This window comes from Aricia agestis, chromosome 5 (genome assembly GCF_905147365.1).
Source record: "Aricia agestis chromosome 5, ilAriAges1.1, whole genome shotgun sequence".
Lineage (NCBI taxonomy): Eukaryota > Metazoa > Arthropoda > Insecta > Lepidoptera > Lycaenidae > Aricia > Aricia agestis.
The window spans coordinates 17,187,936-17,201,109 of NC_056410.1; the positions used below are offsets into that span (position 1 = coordinate 17,187,936).

At 33.6% G+C, this 13,174-nt stretch overlaps 1 protein-coding gene across 1 annotated transcript; it reads left to right on the forward strand.

The window, feature by feature from the left end:
- Nucleotides 1-288: 288 nt before the first annotated feature.
- Nucleotides 289-12,079, forward strand: LOC121727138. The gene is made up of 6 exons (XM_042114817.1): nucleotides 289-629; nucleotides 747-857; nucleotides 2,528-2,672; nucleotides 6,741-6,901; nucleotides 6,983-7,061; nucleotides 12,003-12,079. The coding sequence occupies exons 1-6, from the start codon at nucleotides 519-521 to the stop codon at nucleotides 12,077-12,079; spliced, it is 684 nt and encodes a 227-aa protein (XP_041970751.1). The 5' UTR covers nucleotides 289-518.
- Nucleotides 12,080-13,174: the final 1,095 nt, after the last annotated feature.

Consider the following 13,174-nt stretch of genomic DNA (forward strand, 5'->3'; position numbering starts at 1 on the left):
CAACCCATCCCAGAGCAGAGTCACATCAACCACTTTGACATTGGCAACTCACTACGGGGCCATTTTTAAACAAGAAGAAGAAGACAGTTGACAAGGCTTTATTTGAACGTGGCGAGAAAAGGAACTAAAGAAAAACGTCATTTTTGACATGTGTTCGACAGTTCTCCATATCCATTACCAGCAGCGCTCCCGTCAAATGTCAATGTCACTCACGTTCAAATAAAGCCTTGTCGAACTGTATTATGAAATAACCAATCATTGGTAAAATTTATAAATTAATGTTTAAGGTTTTCAGCAAAGAGAATAATATAATATACTACGTAACAGTTTTCAGCACAAGCACAGTACTTGAAGCTCGGAGGGTAATTTGTATTCTGTGACTTGAAGTGTGTTTATAAATTTTAAGGTTCACATCATAGCTCACATTTCATAACGACTTTCAAAAAGGAGAAGGGTACCTACACTCACCTATTGTTCGTCTGTTTATTACAAGTAATACATATCTTGATTCTTGGAAAATGATAAAACACAATAATCGTTGCACTCTATGTTTATCATTAAATAAAAGAACTTTAAACATATTTAGAACTAATCTGCAATATGTTTACGAAAACCTCGCGAACTTGAAGGTATGTATCCAAACATAATACGCAAGTCTAAATTTTAATTATTTTATTAATAACTTAAATCTAAGAACTGGTGTGAATATCGTAATATAATTTATAAACAATTAATTTAATTTTAAGGTGGGATCTGAGACGTGGATGTGTTTCATTTGCCATGAGAGACTACGTCAGTGTCACCTTTTGCAGCAGTTGGCAATAAATACGCGAGGACTTATTGCTGATGTTTGTGAGGTAAAACTTGGTGGTTTCAAAATATTTTAAATAAGTTATATTAAAGTAACAGCAACACCCAAACCTTCATTATTTTGTAAAAGCTAAGACTTTTTCTGTACATGTGTCCTATAGAGTTAGGGTGTCAGTTACTTTAGGTGGTACAAAGTGGTGAAGGTCTACCTAACTTTTGTTAAAGTATAAATCTCAGTTTTTTATATGTTATTTTCTTTGTGATAACTCTTGGAATTTTGTCCCCTGCTGCCGTTTACCTATAACAGTTGCTTCTCCCTGCCAGACACCCTTTAAATATTAGTAATTAGACTTTGAGGTGGCCTGGCAGAGGAAAGCAACAGTCAAGTGTCCGGCAGTAGAAGACAATATTCCTTGAAACAATTTCTCAATTTCTTCAGACATAAAATACATTTAGAGAGATTTGCACATTAAAGAAAGAGGGGCATATCTTACCTACCACTGCAGCACTTTGATATACAGGATTATTTTTTCACCAGTACAATAAATCAACTTACGTCATAGTTGTCAAAAATAAAAAATACTAGCGATTTTTGTTACTAGCCCTTTGGAACAAAAAAACTAAAATATCAAGCCCCTTGACTTATCCGTTAAACTACTAAAAAATGTGCTTCGCTTCTTTGCTTACCTCACCCCGCCGTCCCCTACCTCATACCGCACCCATTGTCAGCTTGTAATTAGCGCGCCCAAACGGTATTAGATTGGATAAAGGATAAATTAATTTTCATTTGTGAAATATACTCCATTATCGATACCAATGATGTGGTAAAATTTATTGTACTGGTGAAAAAATAATCCTGTATAATACAAATATTATACTAAGTGAAAGGGCTTGAAAAATTGAACATTTTATTGTATCATCAATCATGACAAAAAATTACTAAACGATTTAAGACATAATATGGTAATCTTTTATTTTAATAATAAACAAAATGGGACACCTGATGGAAAGCAACTACCAGGTGCGTTTCATACATTTCTTTTAAAGTTGAATCAAATAAGTTAAAAAAAACACTTTCCTTAAGTTTGCAATGTACAATTACTTTCCAGAATGATTTCTTACAAACAACACTATCAATTGACGCAATAATACAGGATGTTTTTTTTTTCTAAATAAATTTTTTCGTTTGTAATCCTCGTTAACTTTTTTCTTCCATGGTTAAGAGATTTAACGTCATGCAATAAAATGTTTGTTTATCATTTTAAGCCCTTTAATAATGAATTTGATTTATGTGTAGATGTGTTACAGCTTGGGTACGGTATCAATATAAAATGCCACTTGTCCTTCTTTAAATTACACTTAAAACACGCCATTTTGTTATGTTCGGGAGTCGGGCCACACTAACGAGAAGTGCTATTAATTATATTATTACTTTATTGCAATGATTAAAATATCCACAAAATCATACTTACTAATATTAGGTATAAATGCGAACGTGTGTCTGTATGTTGTTGTGGTTGTTACTTCTTCACGCCCAAACCGCTTAACCGATTTTGCTAAAATTTGGTATGGAGATACTTTGAGTCCTGGGAATGGACGTAGGATACTTTTTACTCCGGAAAAAACGTACAGCTCCTGAGCGATAAACGAATTTTGGCGCGATGAAGTTTATGATTCTATTGTTATGAAAATAATTAAAATTGTCTATTTTTTTTAGGTTGACACAAAATTTGAATCATTGTTGGAGTTATCAACTTCCGACACGAGAATCATTTGCTTACCATCACCATGCGAGACACAATATGCTGCTGCAATCAAAACAGAGCCAGATGAAACTTTAGAAGTTCATTTAAATGACACTGGTAGGATATTAATATCTGTAGCCCTAGCACGGCCACCAGTAGAAATGCGAAAGTATAGACAGACTGTCATAAACTGACAGACAGACATAAACTAAAGGTGCCGTTCCGATCTTTACCACGGCCAATTGCGACCGACAAAAATTCAATTAAAATGCCACTTTATGACAGACTATAGTATATAACGTCATAGAGTAGGATATTATTTGAATTTTTAGGACTATAGTCTGTCATAAAGTGGCATTTTAATTGAATTTTTGGGAACGAAAGAGATTGGAACACTACCTTAAGTTTATCTCCACAGTTTGTCCATTCTTTCGCATTTCTACTGGTGGCCGTGCTAGGGCTACTGGTTGAGGATTGTTTTTGGTTCAAATAAATACTGAATTAACTTAGATAAAAAAAATTAATTACCTACAATTATAGTACAGTAAATGACAGCAAAAATCAGGTGCAACCTCCGATTTCGTTGAACCTTCATCGATTTGGATGAAAATTTGGGATTAAGTATGTTAAGCTAAAACTTTAAAAGTGACATACGCTCGTATCGCGCTTTTTTATTTTAGGGGTGAAAATAGAAAAAATGTAGATTTAACCATTCTGGATTAATTAACTAATTGTGTTTAGTTTGATAAAATAAATGTTTTTAATGTTTTATTCATGATTTATGATTAAGTATATTATGATTAAATTTCAATCCTTTTAGCAACCATTCCTTTAATCGTGAAGAAAACATTTTTTGTATTTCTTTGCTTTAAAATCGTATATTTATATTACACAAAGTTTGTTTAGTATTTATGATATAATTTTTGGATAAGACTGAAATATAATAATAATAATATAAACCCCTAAAAGGACCCCTTTATTGCGGAATAACGGTAAAAATTGGGTTCAAAAACTTATTACTTACTAGCTGTTGCCCGCGACTTCGTCCGCGTGGACTTCAGTTTATAGCGCCCGGTGTTAACAAAATTTGTGTCAAAAGCTTTTTAAAACCCTGGTACCCCTTAAATCAAAACACCCAAAACAGCCGTGTAGTGTGCACATAATATAAAATTTTTTAAACTTTTTTAGACCAAAGGTGAATGGGCATTTTGTATGAGGTGTGTCCCAACCCTTGTAACAAGTTGCGACTAGTATAAACATGTTTAAATAAGCATTTTTATTATCCGTATGCCAAGCTTTTGCTGTAATTGCGTGCAGGTCAAAAGTTAGGGGGCTTTAAGTGAAAAAAAAGTTTTTGTTATAAATAATGCTTTAATCATACTTTATTACATATTATTGCGTTAGAATATGTAAATGTAAGAATTATTTCTTACATTTATAACAATTGTACAGTAATCACAGGTAGTAGTAGTTGTTTTTTCATCGTTATTAAGAATTGCACAGTTGAAAATATGTAAATAACAAAGGAAATAATACAATTCTGATAGGTAATTGTATTATTTCCTTTGTTATTTATATATTTTCAAATACATAAATAACAATGGAATAATAACCCTTAGCCGAAGTCGATAGTTGTAAATGTAGAAACACCAGAAGTCGTACAATAATGAAAATTATTTTTTAATTTCTGTTCAAAATTATATTGCGTACGAAATAATACAATTCTGATAGGTAATTGTATTATTTCCTTTGTTATTTATATATTTTCAAATACATAAATAACCAAGGAATAATAACATTAACATAACGAAGTCAATAGTTGTAAATGTAGAAACACCAGAAATTTCTGTTCAAAATTATATTGCGCCCCAGCTATGAGACGCTGCTTAGAATTGTAGGTGGCGCTACGATGGCGGGATGAGAAGTAACTAGCCTCTGCTATTTAAATGTTTTCAGCAACTTTTCAACCAAACATAAAGAATTTGAAATGGAAAATGAAGATTACAGTATTTCTTTGTCAAATAAAATATATTCTAGATACAATCTAGATACTTTCCATACTAATATTATAAATGCGAAAGTGTAATTATAAATAAATAAAAACTACCCTATGTCCTTTCTCAGGACTCAAAGTATATGCATGCCAAATCGGTCCAGCAGTTTGAGCGTGAAGAGGTAACAGACACATTTTCGCATTTATTATGTTAAGTTAGTATGGATATTAGTATAGAATATAGATGTAACCTTAGATAAATGATTGATCTCGCGCGCGCGCTCGACTAGATACCGCGCTATATAGAAAAAACAGATTTCTGAATGCGGCAAGTGCCGGGAACTCAATATTGTAGTGTGTGTCAAACAATGCACAAATATTGTTGTGTGCGTAGATAATCGGGTTGCCAGATACGTGACTGGTGCCCAATCAATGGGGAGAAATTAGTTGCTGTGGTCTTGTAATTTATTATTATTGTATAGTAAGTGCTGATTTTTCAATCACCAGATAAACTTTACCATTGGAATAAAGTCCATTCGAAAAGAATGCGATAAAATAACAACGTTGTTTAGGTCAACGAAATATAATGAGTACAATATTGATGTGAAAACAATACAAAAACAATGGTAGGAAGTTTAACGAAAGTTAAGAATGAGTCATAAAAAAGCAAATGTTAAATTTGTTTTCTCATTTGTTACTGTATTGTGTACATAAAATATAAACTGTATTTAAGATTTTTATTATAATATGATAGTCATAATTCATATTTATTAATACACATTCATGATCCAGGAACTTGGAAAACTTTTAGTTCCGTTGGCGGAATTTGAACCAGCTACCCTAGCTAGAGATTTTATTGCGCACATCCACTCAGCCACTATGTATATATAAAAAAATAAGATATAATTAATAAATAGATAAAAATCACAATCTCAGAAAAAATTGGGAATTTTTAGTTTATGGTAATTGGCAACACTGAACATCAAGCGGTACTCCGATCCGAATTTTCAGGTTTATATTATTTTTCCGTGCTTATGACGATTTATATAATATTTACTGATGGTATGTGATGCCAGTATCTTTATTGTTTCTTGTAGTGTTAAGTCTAATTCTACGCAAACTGGCATTTTGCTACGGACGTAACTTAAAATTTCGAAAATTATCGACACATATCTACCTCACCCGAAGCTTGCGTCGCGACTGGCGCGGTTACGCCCGATGTGGCGTATTATTTGTTGCCGCATTTTTCAAGTACCCCGACGGTATCTAGTCGTAGCGCACGCGCGAGACCAATCATTCATCTAAGGATGTAACAATGAAATTAAAAATAACTTGCACGTATTATTTTAGAAAGATTCATGTGAGATTTAGATTTAAACATGATTAATAATTAATCTGCATGTTGATTTCGATACGTTTTTTGTGTTGGTGTTGGTCACGCACCAAAACCAACACAAACATCAAATCGCCTATACTTAAAAACATCAAATACCATTAACATAATAATGAATATTGCGTACCGCAGTCGTTGTCGGTCTGTACAGCTGATCGCACTCATACGTCCGCGTGTTGCCTGAATCTGCCACCCGCCGCGCCACTAGAGTTATCCAAGAGGCCTATAGGCATCTCAAAAAGACGGATACAACATATCCAAAGTGAGGAATTAAATATGAAAAAGTTACCGGCCCGTTGGGTGCCGCGATTGCCTACGCACGATCAAAAAATGTTTTGCTGCCGAACCCACATTATTCGCCTGATGTAGCGCTATCAGACTTCTATTTATTCCCTAAGCTCAAAACTTTTTTGGTTGGACAGAAATTTGCCACAAATGATGATGTCATAGCACTCGTAGCCGCTGTAGAGGAGTATTTTTTATTTTATTTTAAAGGCCTTGAAAAAAATCATTTTATAGAAGGCATTACTGCTTTAGAACTAAGATAAAATAAGTGTATAGAGGTTCACAGAGACTATATCGAAAAATAAAATTATTTTATCACGGAAAGTTAAGTGTAGAAGTACTAGGCTAGTTACTTATCATCCCGCCCTCGTACCATTTTGTTCCGGCATTCGAGACAACGATATGTGTTTCGGGATTTGAGACTAGCCTACTATATTATTATAAATTCAATATCTTACGTATACATATTTAAACTTGTTAAAACATTGGTCTTGACAACCATTTTTTTTTTTAGAAATGGAAGAAGTCGAAGATGTAGAGACCACAAATGACTATAATGAAGATGGTGAACAGAATCCTGGCTCCTCATGTGCTGATTCAGAGAAAAATAATTTGATTTGCGATGATGATACTTCGAAAGTGGACAGAAATAATAGTCGGCAAACGAAAAAGGAGCTTCATTTGATAATAGAAAAGCTAAGTCCTAGTATTATTGCGAAATTTGTACGGTTAACTCCAGAAAAACGTCGTGATGAACATTTTGAGGAAGGAGAATTCACCTCAACTTCAACTAAAAAAAATAAACAAGAAATAGAAGAAGTGTTAGGAGATACAGGTATGTTTGTCCTATAATAATATACTTTATTGCATTCCACAAAATAATACAAGAAAACACTAAAATCTGAAAAAGACAACACAATTCTGGCGACCTTATCGCTAAGTAGCGATATCTTCCAGGCAACCATCTTACGACTAGAACATTGATATAAAGATAACTTAAAAACGAGTGGAGGAATAGCGTGCATAACAAACTAAAACTAATAAACACACACACACACAAAACAATTGAAGCGAAAGTACACGATGAAAAACTATTAATTACTTACCTACTACTAATGTTAAAAAATCTAATGACGTAAGTGTTAAAGTTAATACATGTTCATGAATTTATGATAAATATAATGGAGAATGTTACCTAATTTTGATTATTAGCAGTCCATATTCTCTGTCAAAAATAATAAATGCTAGTGAAAGAATTACTTGGATACGTTAATTAGTTTACGATTTATAAGCAAAACAAGTTGTTACTGTACGACGCGGGCGCCCGGTTACGGTGTGACGTCATATCACAATAGTCTACTTGACCTATATTCAATTTCATTGAACAAATACATATTTCTAGTAGAACTTGGCCTAGGAAACCGTATTTCACCCTTATAATCAAATAAAAGCTTATGATTGATAAATAAAGTCGATTTGAAAATATGATTTTATGAAAATAGGATTTGTACTGACGAAAACGCTTTTGCGGTACTTCCGAATTGGATGTGACGTCATTCTATTCGTAATTTAATATATTTTATTTATCGCGCTCGTTATATGTAAGTTTATTTGTACATAAATAATAAAAAAAAGCCTAGAAAGATTTGTAAAATATATTTTCTTGAATAATTCAAATGAACCATCTGTTTTATAAATTATCTCCATTTTATTGTACACGGGAAATGAAATGGCCAAAACTTTTCTCCAAAAGCTTTCAACATAAAAAATTATTTCTAATTTCTTATGTAATTCTTTTATAGTTTTTGGGCACTTTTAGACGCGTACATTTAGCATATAAAAAATGTTCAATAAAGAGAGCTTAAAATACAAAACGTATGACGTCACACTATGGCGGACAGTGTTTTCGGCGCCATTAATAAAGCATATTTTTCAATTAACATTTTTATGGGTTTCTACTGTGTAAAATATTAAAATATTAGTTTTTTTGTAATGAATAATTATGAAGCGATTAGCATGAAGAAAAAAATGAGGTCAAGTTGCCTATTGCACCGTGCGGGCCCCATACAATAAACGTGACTTTTTGGCTTTTTTTGCTCTTTATCAATAACGGCAACAGGTAGGTACTTGAGATTTTCACCAATGGCTTAATTATATGCGTTCTTTAATAAGTAATAATAATATTAAAATGAAATAAAAAATTAAGGGGGGCTCCTATACAAAAATCACAATTGTTGGCCTATTTTTGCTATGTAGCGGTACGGAACTCTTTGTGCGCGAGTCTGACTCGCACTTTATACGTGGGAGAGCCATGCTTCAGCGCAAATGGGCCGGCTCGACTGGATAAATACCACGTTCTCACAGAAAACCGGCGTGAAACAGCGCTTGCGCTGTGTTTCGCCGAGTGAGTGAGTTTACCGGAGGCCCAATCCCCTAACCCCTACTCTATTCCCTTCCCTACCCTCAACTATTCCCTTCCCTACCCTCCCCTATTACCCTATTCCCTCTTAAAAGGCCGGTAACGCACTTGCAGCTCTTCTGATGCTGCGAGTGTCCATGGGCGACGGAAGTTGCTTTCCATCAGGTGACCCGTTTCCTCGTTTGCCCCCTTATTTCATAAAAAAAACTTGGCTGATTATTTATTTGTATTTTTAACCTACTTCCATAAAGGAGGAGGTTATATTATGTTCGTCTGTTTATATATTTTTTTGTATGTTCAACGATCACTTCGCCGATTGTGGACCGATTTTCAAGATTTTTTCGCTATTGTATCGCGTTTAATCTGAATTTGGTACCATGTTCATAAAAAAAGGTGACTTCATGAAGTAAGTATTTCAAATGGAAACTTATTATTATATTATATTTTACTTATTATATTTTGGATAAATAATGAAGTATTCCAAGTAAATCTTACCAAAAAGTAAGATTTTGCACCAAGATATTATACCATGGTTCGAAGGCGGTGAACAGAATTCCAACATCCTTGAAGATACATGTTTGGGGGTTTCGGTGTTGTTTTAAGAACAACATATACTTCTAAGCATATTAGATTATTCGTCATCATCATCACTTCACTCACACTACGCATCATCGTATTTTGAACCTATTTAGTACTTTTCATTGTCTTTTAGGTTGAGACAGATTCTTTGATCAATACACTGTTGTTTGATGAGTGATTTTGTGAAAATCCTTTTACCCTAGTCTTGCCATAAATTCTGACACAAAGAAAAACATTTTTTTTCTATTGCAAATAAATTTTATTATTTTTACAGTGTATTAGTTTGATACATAAATATAAAACAATTTAAAATATTAAAAGCTTATTGAAATTGGCCTCCAATCTCCATTGGCTACAATAACGTCCTTTAAACATCGTGGCCAGTTATCATTAGAAACAATGACTCTTTCCATGGGAAAATTCTTCACTGCCAGTCGTATGGATTGTTTTAGTGACTCTAAATTATCACGGAATTTACAGCAAGCCATACTCTCTAAAACTGACCAAAAATCATAATCCGGTGGATTAAGATCGGGACTAGACGACGACTAGTCTTCAGCTTTGATGAAGTCCGAAACGTTCGTTTCCAACGAAGACCGAACCGACCAAGCTTTATGACCCGGCGCCGAGCCTTGTTGGAAGGACCATTCTTGATTATTGAACTTGATGTTGAACCTTAGAACTTCAAGCATAAATAAAACCATTTTGTTTGTTAAAATGTTGCTTAATTGTAAAAAAATCTCATCCGTAAACAAACATTTTTTGTGACCTCCCTTTGCGTACCGCTTCAGTAGTAGTTTAAATTTTACCACCCTTTCTTTTTTAAATTATCAGTTAGGAAATAACCAGTATATCTCTTGTAGGCTGAAAGTCCTTCGTCATCTTGAACATGGTACCAAATTCGGATGAAACCCGATACAATAGCGAAAAAAATCTTGAAAATCGGTCCACGATCGGCGAAGTGATCGTTGAACATACAAAAAAATATATAAACAGCCGAACATAATATTATAATCGGAAATGAATCGCAAATCCTTTATGGAAGTCGGTTAAAAAATACGAATAAATAATCGGCCAAGTGCGAGTCGGACTCGCGCGCGAAGAGTTCCATACCGCTACGTAGCAAAAATAGGCCAACCCTTAATGGGCCCCCCTTAATTTTTTATTTCATTTTAATATTATTATTAATTATTAAAGTTCAAATATAATTAAGGCCTTTGTGAAAATTCCAAGTGCCCTACCTGTTGCCGTTATTGATAAAGAGCAAAAACAGCCAAAAAATCACGTCACAAGCGGTCACGGGACTGTTTATTTAAACTAGTGTATTTGTATACATACAGGCTTTACTGTGACAAAATTTCAAGCAATTTGGCATACCTAGTAACATTCTCCATTGCCGTGAAAGAAATTTTAGTGTGTGTAAATGTTCAGACGTGCTAGTTGACTAAATAAATCCATACTAATATTATAAATGCGAAAGTATCTCTGTCTGTCTGTCTCGCTTTCACGCCAAAACTACTGAACCGATTGCAATGAAATATTGTACACAGTTATTCTAGAGTCTGAGAAAGGACATACATTTTGATGTGGGAAAATATCTTATTTCCATGAAAATATCGATGAAAATGAATTCGCATTGCGCGTGGCCAGCGCTCATCCCGGGGGTCCTGGGTTCGAGTCCCGCAGGCGAAACAAAAAGTTTTCAATGTTCCTGGGTCTTGGATGTGTATTAAAATAAAATTTCAAAAATCTTAATATTACTAATCATACTTATTAGTTACTATATAATAATAGAACTAATCATACTTATTAGTTACTAGCTGTTGCCCGCGACTTCGCACACACAATAAGTATTTAATTTTTTTATATTAAACTTTATATTTTATGCCAAATTTTAAAGCTTATTTAGCCCCCCAATTACACAACTTTACCCATAAACTATTTATCATTGATAGGTTTAAGGTTACGTCACTGCACAGATAAAGTACTGAGTTATTTAGTACCGATAAAGCACTGAGTTATATAATATAATATATATATGGCGCTTACTGAAAACCAGCGTTGCGGACTACGTTCGCAACAAATGCTGAGTAGGTGCCAATTTGGTAAGACTTATCTTAAATTAATGTTCTTGATTATTTCAATGTTCATCTACTGTTTACCTAATAAAGATTATTTTCTTTCTTTCTTTCATTCTTTGTATACAAAATTTAATTACAATCGGTTCGGTAGTTTTGGCGTTTGGGTTGTTCGGGGAAGTAGCTAACGGAGTTTCAATACAGCTGAACCTACTTTTTTTTAATTTATTTTTTCCACCCCACTACTCCCACACTTACCGCCCACGGCCTGCCAGCACGCTGATTATCAGTAATCAGTAATCATTTATTTGCAGTAAAAGTGGTTACACAAGATGTTTACAATAGTAATAGTTCTACACTTGTAGCTATACAATTTAGCATGCAAATATTATATCTAGTAAATTTGAATTATATATCACATAGTCTATAATTATATATTACTTATAATAAAATCTTAGAAAGCTAGTTCATTATTAGTTACATTAATCAAATCATCAAGAATTATTATTACAAACAATATACCAATATAATATGCATAATCTTATTTATATTTTTTAATAATTAGTCAATTAAATTTACATAGGGGTTACAATATTATCATAATATGTCATAATATAAACAATCAGAAAGGGGTGTTCAGAGAAGTAGCTAACATAAGCTAGATATAATAATACAAAGATTGTTCATGTTTTGTTTTCAGAGAGAAGGAAAGAAAAAGAAAACGAACCAGAATATATAAATCAACTAGAAAAATTAAATGAGGTAAGCATGTTCTAAATAGATGACTCATGTTCACATTTGTATCTATTGAAGTTACATGTTACACTAATTTACCCATCCGTCCCTGAACTTACCTGTTCACACCAGCCTGTGCCTCTGAGCTTACCTGTTTATACAAACCTGCCTATCCGTATCTGAAATTCTGGACTTACCTGTTCACATCAGCCTATTCCTCTGAGCTTACCTTACCTTCTTAGACATAAATGAAATACATTTAACTTATTTACATTTTTTTCTTTGCAGACAAGTTCTGATGATTCTTTTCATAACGAATTTGGCACTTCGAAGAATCCATACCTTAAGGAGGTGAACCAGACTGGCGATATATCTCCAAATGAAGGGATTACTCACGATATTAATAATCAATCTCAAATAAAAGATAATGCGAATCATAGTATAACGCGGACACCCGAAAGTTCAAATGTTCGATATAGAGAAGATTATTGCTATTACTGTGAGACTTTCGTCTTAAATTTTGCTCGTCATTTACTTCGTCACCATATTTATGAAACCGAAGTTCAAAAAATATTGTCAAAACCTAAAAAAAGTCTAGACAGAAAACGACTAATAGCAGCTCTACGTAAAAAAGGAAACTATCTTGTAAATTCAAAAGAGGTAATTAAACCGATGCGAAAACAAAAATTCACTTATTACTTGCCGTGTACAAAATGTCTAGGATTCTATTCCAAAAAACTATTATGGAAACATAAAAAGAAATGTAATGGTAAACAGGATGTAAAAATATTCAATCTGAGGCTTAAAACCTATTCATACGTCATCTTAACCGATTCGTGGCCACTGCCGCGCTCAGCGCGTCATTTAAAAAGATTCAGTGAGGCCGATGACGCGCCAGGCGCGGCATACAAGGATTGTTAAAAAACACGTTAAAACTAATTTATTATACTGTAACTACAATTCCTTAGTCTAAATGTGCATAAAACACAACCAGTGGCCAATGCCGCACGTGGGGCGTCGTCGTTTAGCAGGGCCGATGACGCTTATGGCGCGTCATCGAACAAACTGCTTGGCCTGTAGTAAGAATTCGTGAAAATGAAGGTGGCAACGAATCGGTTAAAATCGATGAAAAACTTA